This window comes from Mesoplodon densirostris, chromosome 4 (genome assembly GCF_025265405.1).
Source record: "Mesoplodon densirostris isolate mMesDen1 chromosome 4, mMesDen1 primary haplotype, whole genome shotgun sequence".
Taxonomy (NCBI): domain Eukaryota; kingdom Metazoa; phylum Chordata; class Mammalia; order Artiodactyla; family Ziphiidae; genus Mesoplodon; species Mesoplodon densirostris.
The window spans coordinates 149,011,505-149,028,902 of record NC_082664.1 but is presented as its reverse complement, the minus strand read 5'-3'; the positions used below and the strand labels follow the sequence as shown (position 1 = coordinate 149,028,902).

The 17,398-nt window shown below is 40.9% G+C and overlaps 1 protein-coding gene across 1 annotated transcript in view; it reads left to right on the top strand.

Moving 5' to 3' along the window:
- The first annotated feature begins 1,900 nt into the window (after positions 1 to 1,900).
- Positions 1,901 to 17,398, top strand: part of HDGFL3 (HDGF like 3) — a 75,976-nt gene continuing 60,478 nt past the window's right edge. Inside the window, exon 1 of the mRNA XM_060097477.1 lies at positions 1,901 to 2,397. Within this exon, the coding sequence (XP_059953460.1) occupies positions 2,314 to 2,397 (84 nt within the window). The 5' untranslated portion in view covers positions 1,901 to 2,313. The remainder of the gene's footprint in view (positions 2,398 to 17,398) is intronic.

Below are 17,398 nucleotides of genomic sequence, written 5' to 3'. Positions count from 1 at the left end.
TAAAGTCCTCCCATGGCTTCCAACTGACCACCTTTCCCCTCTCATTTCTCTCCTCTCCCCTGTCTCTAATCTGTGCCCAGAGGGAGGCGGGACCATGTGGGGAGAGCAGCCAAAAGCTAGGGCTTTGGCAGCTGGTCAGAGGGATCTGGGTTTGGCATAAGAGGATATAGGAACCAGTTACAGGTTCATGAGCAGGGCATGATGACATGATGACAGGTATACATGGCAGTCCTAGAAGTGGGAGACATATTAGCAGGCTGCTATAGACTGAATGTTTGTATCCTCCCAAAATTCATGTTAAATCCTAATGACCAATGTATTTGGAAGTGGGACTTTTGGGAGGTGATTAGATCATGAGGATGGAGCCCTCATCAATGGGATTAGTGCTCTTATAAAAGAGATCCCAGAGAGCTCCCTCACTCTCCTCCCCTTTACCCCTTACCCCATCTAAGGACACAGAGAAAAGACTATTTTCTGTGAACCAGGAAGCAGGCCCTCACCAGACAAATGAATTGCCTATGCCTTGATCTTGGACCTCCCGGTCTCCAGAACTGTGAGGAATAAATTTCTGTTGTTATAAGTCACCCAGTCTACAGTATTTACAGTATTTTGTTATAGCAGCCCGAAGGGACTAAGACTTACACAGGCTCTTGCAACAGAGGCAAAAGGACCTAGACTAGTCTACAGTGAGAAAACAGGAAAAGGTGAACCTGTAGGACTGGTGAGGAAGGGTAAATATCTAAAAAGGAAAATCACCAGATGCAAGTAGTAAGGAAATGCATTAGTAGATAATGTTAAGAACTATGAAACAATCCACAGGAAGCCTAGAGAATTTAAAGCCCCATTAAAGGAACACGAGCAGGGGTTAAAACACATGCACAATTCTACACAGCAAGTGAGGAAGGCAAATGCTGGGAGGAACTGTAGCTTCTATAAAAGGGGGAGAGGGCAAGAAAGCCTAGAAGAGGGGACAGACACAAACAAGGAGACAAGATGAGGACCACAGAAAGTCCGTTACGCTCAGGAGCTGCGTCAGCTGACCTCTTAAAGATGAGCTTCAGGATGATGAGAGAGGGAGCATTCATTGGGCGGATTCAAAAAAACTTTGTCCAAAATGTTGCCAGGATTGGAAACGAGTGACCTGCCAGAATAAGTCCCTTTCACAAAACTACAGGCCTATAAGGCCCACGCATGGAAAAGCATAACCGCTTCCGGACTTTGGAGTTATGGAGATCCGTGTTCGAATCCTGACTGTCCCGCTTGGCAAATTAGATAACCTCCGGTGACTCCGGTTAGCTTGCCCTGGGTGGGTCACACCGCATTGTGAAGGGCAGGCCTAGGGTGAGACCCCAACCAGGTCGCTGACTCCAGAGCGGTGCTCTTTCCAGCAGCCTGATGCTCTGGGTAGCGGGTCCCCTCGCGCGGCCGGCCCCCCGGCCTGGAGCGCCTTTGTGCCCCACTCACCCGAGAGCACTCGCAGAAGCGGCCCGCGGCCGGGAGCCGGGAGGGGACCAATCAGCGGGAGGTGGCCGTGGGACTGGGGACGCCGGTGGGAGCGCCCCCGATGTGGCGCCGACAGGTGGGGAGGGGGGCGGCCAGGTGGTGATTGGCTGGGCTGCGGCTGGCAGCTCCGGGCCAAGAACAAAAGAGAGCGGGCGGCGGGCGGCCTCTGGAGTAGGCGCTCCCGCCCGCCCGGCGCGGGCTTCGGTGCTGGGGGAAGACGCACCCACCGCCCGCCCGCCGAGCAGCCGGGCTGGCGCGCTCGGTTTCTGCGCGAAAGCCGGCCGTGTACCTAGGAATTAACCGGCCGGCCCTGCAGGGGAGGGGTGGGGAGCGGGAAGTGGTGGTGGCGGGGGGGATGTTGAGCGCGCGCGAGAACAATAATAAGATCGTGTTTGCGGTCGCTGCCCGAGGAGGAATTCGGAGGAGGCGCGAGGCCCGGTGCTCGCGCCGCGCCCGGGAGCCCGGGAAAGAGGCCGCCAGCGGCGGCGGCGGCATGAGGCAGGCGACGCGGCGCCTGTGAGCAGCGCGCGGCGGCGGCGGGGAACCTCAGCGCGGGGAGAGCCGAGCGGCCGGGGGCTCCCCTCCCCCGCTGCCGGGCGGTGATTTGCCGGGCCTGCTGCGCCCCCCGCCCACCCCTCGCCCCAGCCGCCGCCTCGCCGCTTCCCTTCGTCGGAGCGGCCGCTCGTCCGCCCGCCCGCCCGCCCGGCTCGAGGCCCGCGGGGAGCGCGGCGCAGTCCTTTGGCCCGCGGGGGGGCGGCCTCCCGGCATCTTCGCGGCGCCCAAGGACGACCAGGAAGGGGAGCGGCCGGGATGGCGCGTCCGCGGCCCCGCGAGTACAAGGCGGGCGACCTGGTCTTCGCCAAGATGAAGGGCTACCCGCACTGGCCGGCCCGGGTGAGTACGGCGGCCGCGCGCGGGCCCGCCCGCCCACCATTTTCCCCTTCATGATGGCGCGCCCGCCCCCTTTCCCCTTCGCCTCAGCCCGGAGCGCGGAGCCCGCCGCGAGCGGCCGAATGCGGCCGGGGCTGAGGGCGCGGGCGGCGCTGCGCAGGGAGGACGGGGCCGCGCCGGAGGCGAGGGTTCTGGGCCGCGCCCGCACCCCGCGAGGGCCGCCATCCTTCCGCCCACTTTCGAAGGCGGCTCCAGCCCCGGCAGGCCCGCCGCTGCCTTCCTCCCGGAAAGCCGGTGGTGACCGGGAGCCCGCGCCGCCGGGAAGCGGGCCTGGAGTGGAGCCATTGCTCCAGGCAGGTAGACACCGCGGTCCCGAGCGAACGTCGGGGTACGTAGGGGAGCGTAGTGCAAATGGCTGTCGGAGAGCCGGCGGGCGCCCGCGGCGCAAATCCTGGAAAGGGGTAGTGGTCATTCAGAGCCAGCAGGAGCCTCTTGGCAGTCATTCATCCATCTCTCGTTGCATCCTTCGCCATCCAGACTTGTTGAGTTTTCCCTGAGTGCGATTCCGGGTGCCCCGCCTGCCCTATCCTTGTTCTGGGGTACGTGCATCCTTGGTGCCCATGGTTCTTTTAAACCGACACCAAATAGCCGGGAGCTTGCAGCTTGGCACTGGCTGGTGTGTCCTGTAAGCTCCTCGTGCCTTTTCACCTCCATGTTTGTTTTAGGTCAGATCCCAGACCTTATCCTCGGCCTCCCACAACAGTCCACAATAGCGCTCTCTTTCTGTGTAGCAGGGTTTTCGCTGGGCTCTTTCTCTAGAAAGCATCTGCGTGTAATACATAACATTAAATTTTTTTAGGCCCTTTGCTAACGTGTGCTTTGTGTCTTAAAATAAATCCCTTTTACTCTTATAACAGTTGGCAGTTAATTGCTTGAAATAAGAAACAGTGAAAAGGAGGGTCAAAGCATGTTGAAGATTATGTTAGTAAACTTGAGGAATAGAAGTAGACATGGGAAATAGTGGCATAAATATGAGTGCAGGCTCTCAAAATGTATTATATGCAAGTGAAGGTACTGAGATTCCCCCCTCCCCCAAATACACCCATTCACAAAAGGAAGTGACATCATGGGTGGCCAGACTGAAATTTAGTGAAGTTGAAGTAATGGATGGACATAATCACTTTTTTTGTTTTTAGTTTGTCATGATTGTAAAATGGAAAGAACACTGGGTCAGGAATTGGGGGACCCTGGCATCTGGTCTGGGCTCTGTTATGGGCTAATCATCTCAACTGTCTGAATATCCATTTCTGCAACTGTAAAATGATCATCTCTAGGATTCCTTCCAACACTAACAACCTCAGATTTCAAGGGGAAAAAACAGTCTTATTCAGATTTCGTGAGGCTGTGCAAATAACTTTTCTCCACATCTGAACTATAGGTTTTCCTTAAATAAGGCAAAGTTTTCATGGTGGAATAATGGGTTATTTTGCCTACTACAGTGCCATAATGCTTTGGGGCAAGATTTGTTACTTTAGGAGTCCTTTAGGGAACCCCTTGAGTATATTCGTCAAGTAAGAAATAAACAGCTTTAGGGCACATATGTTTATACATAGTTAAAAGTGAATTAAAAGTTATTATCACCAGTTGGTCATTTTCTTGTAACACAATGGCTTTCTTTAATCTTACCTCTGAAAAATATCTCCTGAGAGTCAAAAAGAAAATAGACTTAAAATTTCATTAACATGTTGCTTGCATATGTTGGCCACCTGTAGTAATTTTGAAACAAAAAAGTGCTGCAGAAGTAGTCATAGTTGTATATATAATTGTACATAAAATTCCTAGGAGTTATAATTCCAAACCAAGCAAAATGGAAAATAAAATGAGGAAATAAAATCAATTACATTGTTAGATAAGATACAGTAAATACAGGGGAAAAAATGTGTGTCTGTTCACATTTAACGTGAGCTCCTCAAGGGAAGGACCTAAGTCTCTCTAATTTTTAAAAAATATTTTATAGTGAGTGGCATGTTGTAATTTCCAAAGAAAGGTAAAGGTTAGAAAAAGAAGAAAGAGATATTTGAGTCCCTACTGTCTGTTACAGTTGAATGTGTCAGTGTTCTCATTTTATTTTCATCCCAATTCTGTGAGATAGTGTCCCCACTTTATACCTAGCTATAGCTTTGTAGATGATGATATTATCAAGTATGGGGGGGGGATCCTACTTATTTAAATTTCAAATATTATCCCTTGATATGAAGGCCAGCCATGTTGGGATTCTATCAATATATGGCCACAAGGAATGAAACATAGGAGGGAGAACATGGAGGAAACATTTCTTCAGGCTATGGGGAGGAGCTTTCTGATGGTCAGAGCTGGTCCACGTGGCATGGAGAAGTGACTTCTCTGCTGTAAAGAAGACATTTGTTTTGGTCCTAGGAATCCCCTTGTGAGGAATGTGAGCCTAGAGAATTCAGACATCTAGTAAATTTGATCAGGTTGGTTTCAGTTTTTGGCTGAGCTTCACACTCTGTGCCCAGGGTGTGTTCTGTAATCTAAGTTTCAGTTTACTAGTCTGTAAAATAGGGATAATTCTCACCTCACAGATTTAGTGTATGTAAAAGCACTAAGCAGCAGTACTTGAATGTTCCTATCTTTTTTGCTTTTTGAATTTCTAATTTTTCCCCTGTATCACTACACTATTTAAAAATTTCGGCTATTAAGTAGATTTGTTATTTGTCCAACATTTTATCATGAAAAATTTCAAACATATAGAGAATTTTAAAAATGTATAGTGAACAGCTATGTATCTACCACCTAGATTCTGCACTTAACATTTTGCTATACTTGCTATATCACCTATTTGTTCACATATCCATCCCTCTATCCATACAGCAGTCCATCTTTTTTTTTAATGCATTTCAAAGTAAGTTGCAGATAATTTACTCCTAGACACTCCAGAATATATTTCATTAACTAGAGGTTAATATTTTTAATAGATTCTTTATTTTTCCTTTTGAGATAAAATTTACATAGACTGAAACACACTTACCTTAAATGTACCATTTAGTGAGTTGACAAATGTATACACTGGTGTAATGCAAGCCCCTACTGGGACAGAACAGTACCAGTACCCAAGAAAGTTCCCCTTTGCCTCTTCCCAGTTGATTCTTGTCCTCCTCCCTTTTCAGATGTATTATTTTAACATTAAATAGCAACTGGCTGTTTCTAATGGAGTATACTTACTGTATATGATTTTAAAAATTAGAAGTTCATTTATGCCTAAGGATTAACTAGCTTAATACTAAAAAATACTTACGCTAAAACAAGAGTCTCTGAAGCCTTTTTTTTTAATTTTTAAAAAATATTTTATTTATTTTTTATTTTTGGCCGCATAGGGTCTTAGTTGAGGCACGCAGGATCTTACACTGTGGCATGCGGGCTTCTCTCTACTTCTTCTCTCCAGTTGTGGCGCGTGCGCAGGCCTAGTTGCGCCACGGCATGTGGGATCTTAGTTCCCTGACCAGGGATTGAACCCGAGTCCCCTACATTGGAAGGCGGATTCTTTACCACTGAACCACCAGGGAAGTCCCTCTGAAGGCTTTTGATTGTGTACCTTGTTGGTAAAAAAAAAAAAAAAAAAAATAGAGCATGCATCTCTAGTATGTGTAAATTTTCTTTAAAATTACATATACATGTACTTTGTACTATTATATGTAAGATAAATACAAAAAAACGAATAGGGATGACAGATGTTATAGATGATATTTTATGTTTTAAAATTCTTATTGGCAAAATGTCATTAATAGTACTAGATTAAGTTTATATTTTAAAAAGTACTAATTTTTGGAATTTTTTTGCCTCCTCCTTGTGAGATCTGACTAGATTGTCACAGTTTTTATCTTTTAAAGAGATATTATAGAATAGAACTGTCAGCTTGGCCATTTCCTTGTTTGCTTACATTATTAGTGTCATCTTTGTAGGACTCCTTTAGCCACTTGTTCATTTAGCGAGAATTCTGTTAGAAGTAGATGTTCCATAATTCTACTCAACCAGGCACACACAAATGGCAGTAAGTCACAGTATGCGTAAAGTGAATAAATATAACTGTAAATAAGCAAACTAGTGTTAATTGATGTATTGGATATTAGTAAAATTTACTTTTTAGGTGAAAGAATAAGAAACTAAGATAGAAGTTGTACTATTTTCTTCTCAGACCCCCTAAAATCATCTTGTGTATCCCCCGAGGTGTGAGTACTCTGCTTATGTTACCCCTGCTCTAAAAAATGGAAAAACAAAAAACAATACAAAAACCAAAAAGTCTTAAAGCTCTTGTGTTTCAGTTAAAGAGCTTTTTAAAATTTAACTTTATATGAGAACTCTCAAACGTTGTTAATAGGAGAGTAAGTCGATATAACCACTTTAGAAAACTGGCCTGATCTACTGTAGTTAAACACACGCCTGCCTTGTGACTTGGCGGTCTGTTCTAGGCATATACCCAAGAGAAATGGGTGTTTATGTCCACCAAAAGACTTGTACAGTAATGCTCATTTACGGCAGCTTTATCCATAATAGCAGAAGACTGAAAACAACGCAGATGTCCATCAACATGAGAACGGATAAGCAAATTTGTAGTATGTTTGTATAGTGGAGTACTACCCAGCAATAAAAAGGGGCAGACTACTGATGCCCACAAAAGTATGGATGAATCTCAAAAATATAAGGTTGAGTGAAAAAAGCCAGACACAAGACAGTACATTCTGTATGATCCCATGATGTTCAAAAACAGGCAAAGCTGATCAGTGTTGATCAGTTTGTGGTAGGTGGAGGTGGTGGTGGGGTTACTGACTGGTAGGAGGCACTGGAAATGTTCTGTACCTTGATGTGGGTTTGTACGTACGTAAAAATTTATCAAGCTTGCACATGGGGATTTATGCACTATTATGTATATAATGCCTCAATTTGTGTATATAATGCCTCAATTTTAAAAACGCACACTTTGTATGAGGTGGGGAAAAAGAAGAATCTAATACTCCAAGCTTCTTCATGGATTCAATTTCACCATTCTTAGCTTTCAGTGAGAAATTTTTTTCCTTTAAGGCTTCAGTCCTACAAAGTTGCATCTTCCTATTCCCTTTGACTATTTTAGAAGCTTCATTTACTACTTCACAGCTTTCTCTTGAGGCTTCTTTGTAGTTCTGGATTCTGCCTCTGTCTTTTGCTTAATACTAGAGTCTGTCTATTCCTTTCATGCTAAATCATTCATTGCTCATCATATTTTTGATCTAGCTCTCCACCTCTCACTTGTTAAAACTTAAGAATAAAGCATTTGACTTACCCCTCTATGACAGTTCAAAGAGTTGAACTCTTATTGAACTTTTATTGAGTACCTACTGTATGTAAGGCACTGTACTAGGTGTACCAACAGATTAAACTTGCAGCAATTTAAAAACATTGTAAGTGAATAATTAAAGTGTTTCCCTACCCTCTATTAATGTAAATACTGGTTGGGAATCCTCAGTTTCTGATCCATAGCACTTTCCTTTTTTTTTTTTTTTTTTTTTTTGCCTTTGACAGTAAACTGCTAGACTGTGAACCTTTATTTCTGGAGACCAGGCTACATGTTTTCAGAGAATCAGTTGACACTTAAATTCTTTTTAATCTCGACATAAAGTAAGATGTTTATAATCTTTATTACTTTGTCCCGAGTCCACAGAAATCCATCGTTGGTTCATTCCTCAGGTAGAGTGGCACAGGCTCACTCAGCCTTTCCCCAAGAGACTATATTCACATTGCCAGTTTGAGACTGGCAAACTGTCTCATTTTCTTCAGCTTAACCCTGGGAGCAAACAGGCAACTTAAACTCTCAATACCAACATTTACATTTTCCGTCAGCCAGGTGAATCTGTATATCTGGCATATCCCCTTTGGAATGCCCTAGTGACTGCTTGTTGCCCCATGATTTGAAGAATACTAATTCTCTTAATTCCACTATATGAGATTGTATTTGATTCTTTTGGAAAATCATGGTTTAAAATGATATATGACTTTGTTGAAAATGTCTATTAGCATTAGAAAAACATTATAGACTAATAAGTATAGTAGAGCAAGAGCCCAAATATTCCTGTTTATTAGAGAAATATTTTCTATTGCAGAAGAATCTCCAGATGTCTGATCAAAATATAGTCCACTTAATACGGTTGTTAGTCCACTGCAAAAAGATTTCTTCATCATTTCAAGCAGTACTGAAAGCATGGTCTGTGGACTGTTTGTTACCTGTCAATGACAAGGTAGATATAGAAATTGAGAGCAAGAGTTTAGAAACTTTTTTAGCATTTTGTTAGAGTAACTTTTTGTTTGTGAATCTGATTTAAAATTGAGGTTTGTATTTGTATGCCTTTTAATTTTAATTTTCTAATAATTCATCTTTAATGTATTTTATTAAAATGTCTGTAACTAATTAGAATTTTTTTAATTGCTCCTTCACCACAGAATAGAAGTACTGACTATAGAGGACCCTTAGCAGTCAATAGTGTTCCTTGCACCGAAAACAATTTGCTCATACTGTAAACTATTTAAACTATCCTTATTTAAAAGAGAGAATGGACTGACCTTCATGTTATATATTAATTTCACCTGTGTAACAGAGTTACAGTTATTATACAAGTAATAATGTTCACTGTAGAAAGATTAACATCCCTAGACATACAAGCATCATGAATATGCACCTATATGTTTAGATAAATAATTTTTGTAATATATACAGTTTTGCAACCTTTTTTCCCCACTAAACACTGTATCTTTAGAAGACTTTCAATGGCAATCAATATGTTTTTATAACATTATTTTTAATAGCCATCTGGTAATTTATGGCATGGACCTATTTTTATAAATTACAACTACTTGCTATTATAAGACATTTATTTTATTTCCAGTTTTATACTATAAAAGAATGCTCTGAGAAACATTCTTTTGGCTTAATTGTTATTTCCTTAGGACAAGTCTCTGGAAATTATATTTCTGAGTCAAGGGGCATGTGCATGTTTTAAAGCTTTGTATTACAAAGATTTAACTATCCTATCTTACCCACTACCAGAATAAGAGAATACTTGTTTTCTCACATATTCATTAAAAGAGATGATTCAAACTTTTAAAAATCATTCTCAATTTAATAAGCACAAATATTTAACTGAATTAATTTCTTTGGTTACAAGTTAGGCAGAATATATGTATCATATATGACATTCTATCAATAATGTATATGTGTCTTGATTATCAAGTTAGAATGAGTATATATAATAACACTACTATGAGGTAGATATCCCCATAAGAGAACCAAGACTTGGCTTAAGAAATTCACCTAAAGACAACTTAATTAAGTGTCTTAATCCCAGACTATTAAGAATGCCACAGTGGGCTTCCCTGGTGGCGCAGTCGTTGAGAATCTGCCTGCTAATGCAGGGGACACGGGTTCGAGCCCTGGTCTGGGAGGATCCCACATGCCGCGGAGCGACTAGGCCCGTGAGCCACAACTACTGAGCCTGCGCGTCTGGAGCCTGTGCTCCGCAACAAGAGAGGCCACGACAGTGAGAGGCCCGCGCACCGCGATGAAGAGTGGCCCCCGCTTGGCACAACTAGAGAAAGCCCTTGCACAGAAACGAAGACCCAACACAGCCAAAAATGAAAATAAATAAATTAAAAGAAGGCTCAACATTAAAAAAAAAAAAAAAAGAATGCCACAAGAACATAAGAAATGTGATATCAGATTAGGTAAAGGACTAAAGAAGCATTTGGCAATATGTAAAAAGACCAAACATACACATATGTGTGTTTGTAGGGCTCACAAGTTTCTGTGAAGCTGGAAATCTTCAGTCAGAGAACATTTACTATTGTAACATTTATTATCTTTAGTCTATATCTCTTTGAAAGCCCTTTGACACAGGGCAATATAAAAATAAATATTAGTTGTGCATTTAAAGAAAGCAGAGACCCATTAAAATGAATTCTGAATGAGTAGCATGATGTTGACTTAGTGTAAGTTCTAAAACCTTTATGTGTGAGAGAACACATCTACTTTGAACATCAGGTAGGGTAGTTATGAGAGTTACTGGTTCAGTACAGCCTAGAAGCTAAATCATAAGAACTACTACCACTAGCCTGTGTAACTTCTTGCCAGTTTACTGCATTCCCAATCTCTGTAACAGCATTTTCCTATGTACAGTGTATCACTGCCATTTGTATATGTAATCTCCTTTCAGCTGATTAAAATGGAGGTAGTAGTTGAATTTTTCTACTACATCTTCTTACTTGACAAGAATTTGCTGTAGTTAGTCAGGTAAGTACCATCTGTAGGGTTACAGAGAGCCACGTAGAGGTTAAAAAGAGTGAAATAATCTAATGATTGGTGAGCTCAGACATTTAGAGTGACATCCTCCAGATTTCTGAGCAAGACTTCCTGCCATGTCGGGAAGGACAACTAGACCAGGAGTTAAAAGATAAGCACCTCATTCTACCGCTCTCTTGGTTTGTTAGGTTTGGGCATCTTTTTTTATTACAACCTCTTTGTAAAACAGGGAGAGTGATAATTCTTAGTCTCACCCTTTTTCCTAGTAATCAAATGTGAAAATATACATGAAGAAAGTGTTTGCTAATTAAGTACCTAATAATTAACCTCCTAGAAACACCAGACCTAGTAAAGTCTCAGTAAATGTTTTTGTGGTTTGGCAAGTGTGTCTTTCAGCGGTTTCCTTGTGACTTTATAATAGTGAGTTGGCTTTAGGCTCTGGGAGTTGTGGGGACTTCCCATTAATATTACCCCTCCAGATTTCTGAGTGTGATGAGCCATCTCTAGAGGGTCCACATAGCTTCAGGATTTGCGGGCAAACTAAGCTGGACTTCGTTGGCAGATAAACGGTGCCTATGAATCAACTACTCCTCCCACTTGATCACTGAAACTCAAGCTCTGAGTGGATTCCCTAAGCCTGATTATAGAGTCTCGAAGGCTCCCCAAAAGTGGAGGTACTGTTTCAAAGTGGACTGGGTAATTCTTACTAACATATTAGTAACTTCTTAGTTTCTATCAAAATATGTTTAAGATGAGAGTTGTTGTAAGTGATGGGTTCATTTAGGTTCAGTAGTGGTTAGCAAATGTAAAAATGAGTTTCACAGAGATTGAAAAACTTTTATGTAGGGAAAAATGTCAAAAAATAAACCCGTGCCTTTAGAGCTCTTCTTCCTTTTTGTCACTGAAGTAGACTTTTGTACTAATGACATCTTTAATTTTGGAGGAAATGCATATTTAGAGGGAGCAGTGTTATGAATTCTCAGTTCATTTTTTTTGGAGTTAGCATATGTTAAATGGATAGAAAATTAATTCCCTCAAGACTTCTGTTTGACTTTGAAAATGAGACCAGCTATTTTCAAACAAGGCATAACTGTTCTTATCTCCTTCACTGGACTGCTACATGAGGATTAAGTCAATAATTTTGAAAAAGTATTTAGACCTTGGAAATGAGTCATTGTTGCTGATTGATTCTGTTGCAGTCTAGTCTAGTGGCTTTCAGACTTTTTTTTGACTGTAACTGACAGTGAGAAATAAATATTAATTAATACACACACTAGAAAAAGATTTTTACCAAATCATACTATATTTGATGCATCCTGATGTTTTTATATTTCATTTTGTATAAAATCAGGTTGTAACCCACAAAATCAATTTCACTGCCTGTAGTTTGAAAAGCACTGGTCTGGTCTGTTAGGCCAAAGGGAAATTAATCTATGTGAGTTATATATGTTTATATAGAACAGTAGTTGGATTTTTGAGATGAGTTAATAGTCCTGAGCTTTTTATTCTGCTGTAGCCATAGTCCTACATGGAGGTCACATGAACATAAGAAATGAAAGTTATGTTAGGACACTTAACCACCCTGGCCAGTATTTTACTTGATCTCCAAAAGTATACAGATCAAATATTTCTACTCTCATTTCCTTCTATTCTTATAACTGCAAATATACCTACAACTTTTTTAGCTTTTCTCTATGAAGCTAATTATAGTTTCATACATATGGCTAGTTGAGGGTAATAAGCTTCATACATTGGAAGCTGTCAGTGATAAACACTGACTATCTAGTGTTCCCCTAGTGTTCCCTGGCTGATAATATTGAGGTTCTGGGGTTTTCTTGGGTTTGTGAGACTAGACTGTGGAGGTATCAGGCTATCTATGACTGGGATTGATGGGCTTTTGTTAAGTCCAGAAAACCTATAGGTGGGGTAGGTTTGTGGTACCCTCTGAGGTGGATGTAAAGTCATGGGACTACCACATTTCTAATGGTGCTGTATTTTCTTTACAATCACTTTTGTCCAATCAAAAAGATTTCCTTGCTACTATTTAGATAGCAGCAGTCTCAGAAGAGACAATCTAATATTGATGATAGTAAGACACTCTTCAATTTCTGAAAAGTTATAGTAAGCACAGTTTTATATCTCACATCTGGCTGACTGACTCACACAAAATAAGTACACTTCTATTGGAAAATAGCCCCACTATACTAAGTGGAAGTATCTGGAAACAAAAGGGTTAGGTTAATCTTTGTGTTAAGTCAGGTATTCAAGAACTCTGGTGGTTCTCCGCTCAGCTTTTTGTCACTGCTGTTGTTCACTGGCCCTATCTTGTGCTAGGTGGGGTGGCGGGTGAAGGACAGAGCCTTTGACAGAGTTATGAAATTTGATGGTCTCCATTGTTCATTTTTAATAAGCTCCTTGTCTGGGGCAAATATTTATTTCACTACAAGGGATCAGGTAACCCAGAACAAATGTGCCCCTTGTTTTTAATATTGTCATAAAAGCAAATTACAGAAGTAGGGCAGCTCAGCAAGCGCGGGCGGTTAGAGAAGTTTGTTGAAGTGAAATAGAGATGATGGTGATTGAAGACCCCCTCCTTTGCGCCACTAAAATTGCTTCTCATTCAATATTGTAAACTCTAAAAAATAAGCCCTTGACCTCTCCATTTTCTCTGGGTATCCCAGCTACCTCCTGGCTTCACTCCTTCCTTATCCAAAGTAGACCTACATGATCACTTGAACTGCTCTCACCCCATGCACACTTTCATGCATTCACCCTACAAACTCCTGCTGAGACCAACTAGACATAATCACAAAGGCATGCAGACTGGGGCTGCTCCAGGATTAATTTCAGTTAGGTCCTCAACACTGCTCATCACTCCTTTTACTTGACCCGGGTCGGCTCCTTGTCCATCCTCCTCAGGTGTTAGTAGATATTTTTACTACCCTCTTCCAACTCCTTTCCCCTTATTTTCAGCAAATTATTTTACTTTCATATTTTATATGTTCATTTTCAAGGTGCAGTGGAAGAGCAGGAGCTTTATGTGCAGATAGAGCCATGTCTGCTTACTGTGTCTCTATCCCTCAACAGATGAATGACCTTGGGTACCTAATCTCTGTTTTGATGGACTGTAAAATGGAGACAATAATGCCTTCTTTTCAGGGTTATTTCAAGGATTTTGAACATAAAGAATCTGAAGTTTAACAGATGATCAGAAAATGTTTTTTTCCCTCTCCATCACCTCTTCCCCATCCTCCTTACTAAGACCCTCCCCTTCTTGCTTGACACCACCCTTTTCCTTTCTTCATTCAACATTCAGCAAATATTGATATTTTTTTGAGTGTTTGCTATGTCCCAAACATTAACACCCTAATAGATGCTGGGGGTAGAGAGGCAACCTAAACAAAGTTTTGTTCTCATAGACTTTAAGTCATCAGCCTCTTCCCCTTTACTGACTTTCTCTCTTCAGACTAGAAAGAATAATCTCTCCTATCTTCCAGGCACTGCTCTCTCTGCTTTCCTTGGTAGCCAAGCTTCTTTAAATAACTGACCTTACTGTCTCTCTCTCACCCCTCTCCCAGAAGTCACCATCACCTGCCAATTAATAGAATTCATTTCAATCCTAATTGTTGCCTCTGTGGAAATTAGCACTGCTATTAAAAAATTCTCTTCCCTTGACTTCCCTCCTGTGTTTCTTTTGGAAGATTCTTCTGCTTCTCTAACCATACCTTTACAGGTTCTCTTTGGCTTCAAGCCACCATTCTTCTAAATTTCTGTTTCAGGCCCAGACTTACTATTGTGAGCTTCAAATCCATACATCCATTTACCTACTAGACAGCTCCATCTAGCTGTCCCTCAGGTACCACAAATTCATCATCAAAAGTAATCTAGCCACCCCTCCCAACCCAAGTATTCCTGTTTTACTTAAAGATTACTATTTAGCCAGTCACCCCCAAAAACAAAGACCTCACATTATCCTAGATGCTCCTTATTCTTTGCCTCCAACATCTTATTGATCACGTGATGATGTCAAGATGGGCTGTGCAAACGGAGGCCTGGTGGTAGTTCTGATAGAGAAAAATAGTGTGAAATTTGATTCATTATACAGCCCAGGGCAGCGTAAGAGTGCTAAACACAAAAGAACCTGAGGCGTATTCATGTTGTAAACAGGATGTAATTCCAGCAAAACAGTATGACATTAAATTATTAATTTGGATTTTTTGGTGTCATTTTATTTCTACTTAATATACAAATTTATCTTGGTTTTATAATATATTGTTATAATAGTAGTACTGTTATATTTGTGCACATTTCAGAACATTATAAAATTTTATGACAGCTGGGGTCCACATCATGTTGATATAGTCCTTTTTTAAAAATTTATTTTATTGAAGTATAGTTGATTTATAATGTTAATTACTATACAGCAAAGTGATTCAGTTATACCTATATATACATACTTTTTCATATTCTTTTCCATTATAGTTTATCACAGGATATTGAATATAGTTCCCTGTGTAGGACCTTGTTGTTTATCCATTCTATGTACAATAATTTGCATCTGCTAACCCCAAACTCCCAATCCATCCCTCCCTAGCCCCCCTCCCCTTTGGCAACCACAAGTCTGTTCTCTAGGACTGTGAGTCTGTTTCTGTCATAGGTAAGTTCATGTGTCATATTTTAAATTATACATACAAGTGATATCATATGGTATTTTATCTGAATTGCTTAGCATGATGACTCACTTAGCATGATAATCTCCAGGTCCATCCATGTTGCTGCAAATGGCATTATTTCATTCTTTTTTATGGCTGAGTAATACTTCATTCTATATATATACCACATTTTCTTTATCCATTCATCTGTCAGTGGGCATTTAGGTTGTTTCAATGTTTTGGCTATTGTAAATAGTGCTGCAGTGAACGTTGGGGTGCACGTATCTTTGAATTATAGTTTTCTCTAGATATATGCCCAGGAATGGGATTGCAGGATCATGTGGCAACTCTATTTTTAGTTTTTTAAGGAACCCCCATACTGTTTTCCATTGATGTATTCTTTTATTTATGATGTATTTCTTATTTTTCTAAGAATTATTAAGAATGGAAGTTAAATTTTGTCAAAGTTAAATTTTGTCAAATTGTAATAGTCTTGTAAGTTTTCTCTTTTGGCCTTTTTATTAATTATATATTTTAAATATTAAATAGTACCTGTATACCTGGAATACACCTTACTTTGTTTCAGTACAGTAATCACCCCTTATCTATGGGGATACATTACAGTACCCCCAGTGGATGCCTGAAATTGCAGATAATACTGAGCCCTATGTATACGTTTTTTCCTATACCTATGTACCCATGATAGAGTTTAATTTATAAATTAGGCATGGTAAAATATTAAATAAATAATAAAATAAAACAGTTATATCGGGCTTCCCTGGTGGCACAGTGGTTGAGAGTCCGCCTGCCGATGCAGGGGACACGGGTTTGTGCCCCGGTCCAGGAAGATCCCACGTGCTGCGGAGCGGCTAGGCCCGTGAGCCATGGCCGCTGAGCCTGCGCGTCCGGAGCCTGTGCTCCGCAACGGGAGAGGCCACAACAGTGAGAGGCCCACATATCGCAAAAACAAAACAAAACAAAACAAAACAAAAAACAGTTATATCAATACACTGTAATAAAAGTTACGTGAATGTGGTCTCTCTCAAAATATCTTATTGTATAAATTTAATGCCTTTTCCATCTTAACTAAACACTTATAATGCACTATGGCCATAACTTTTGCAGTTTGGAGTGCAACAGCAAAACTAGCATGAATTTCTTTTTCCTTCACAATTTCATGGATAGAATATTCTTTCATACAGTAGATCTTAGCAACTTCAGCAAACGGTATTTTTTCTCTCCTTATTAGGTCGAGAACTTTCACCTTTTCACTTAATGAAAATACTTCACAGCTTCTCTTTGGCATATCCAAATTGCCAGCATCGCTACTCTTATGCTTTGCGGCCCTCATTAAGTAAAGTCAAGGCTACTTTAACACAAGCACTGCAGTACTGCAACAGTTGATCTGATAACTGAGACAGCTGCTAAGTTATTAACAGGTAGGATATGCTGGACAAAGGGATAATTCATGTCCCACTCCAGGATGGCTTGAGATTTCATAACACTACTGAGAATGGCGTACAATTTAAAACTTATGAATTGTTTATTTCTGGAATTTTCCATTAAATATTTTTGGACCATGGTTGATCACAGGTAACTGAAACCACAGAAAATGAAACTGCAGATAATGGGGGACTATTGTACATACATTTCTTTTTTTGTTGAGATATAATTTAGGTAACATAAAATTCACCTGTTTAAGTTATACAGTTCAGTGGTTTTTATTATATTCACAATGCCGTACAACCATTGCTAATTCTAGAACATTTTTATCACCCCAAAAGGAAACGCATACCCATTAAGTAGTCCGTCATCATCCATCCTTACCCCCAATCCATGACAGTCACTAATCTACTTTGTCTCTAAGAATTTGCTTATTCTGGATATTTCATTTGAAGGTATCATAGAATATATAGCCAATTGGACTTCCCTGGTGGTGCAGTGGTTAAGAATCCACCTGCCAGTGCAGGTGGATTCTTAACCACACAGGTTCAAGTCCTGGTCCGGGAAT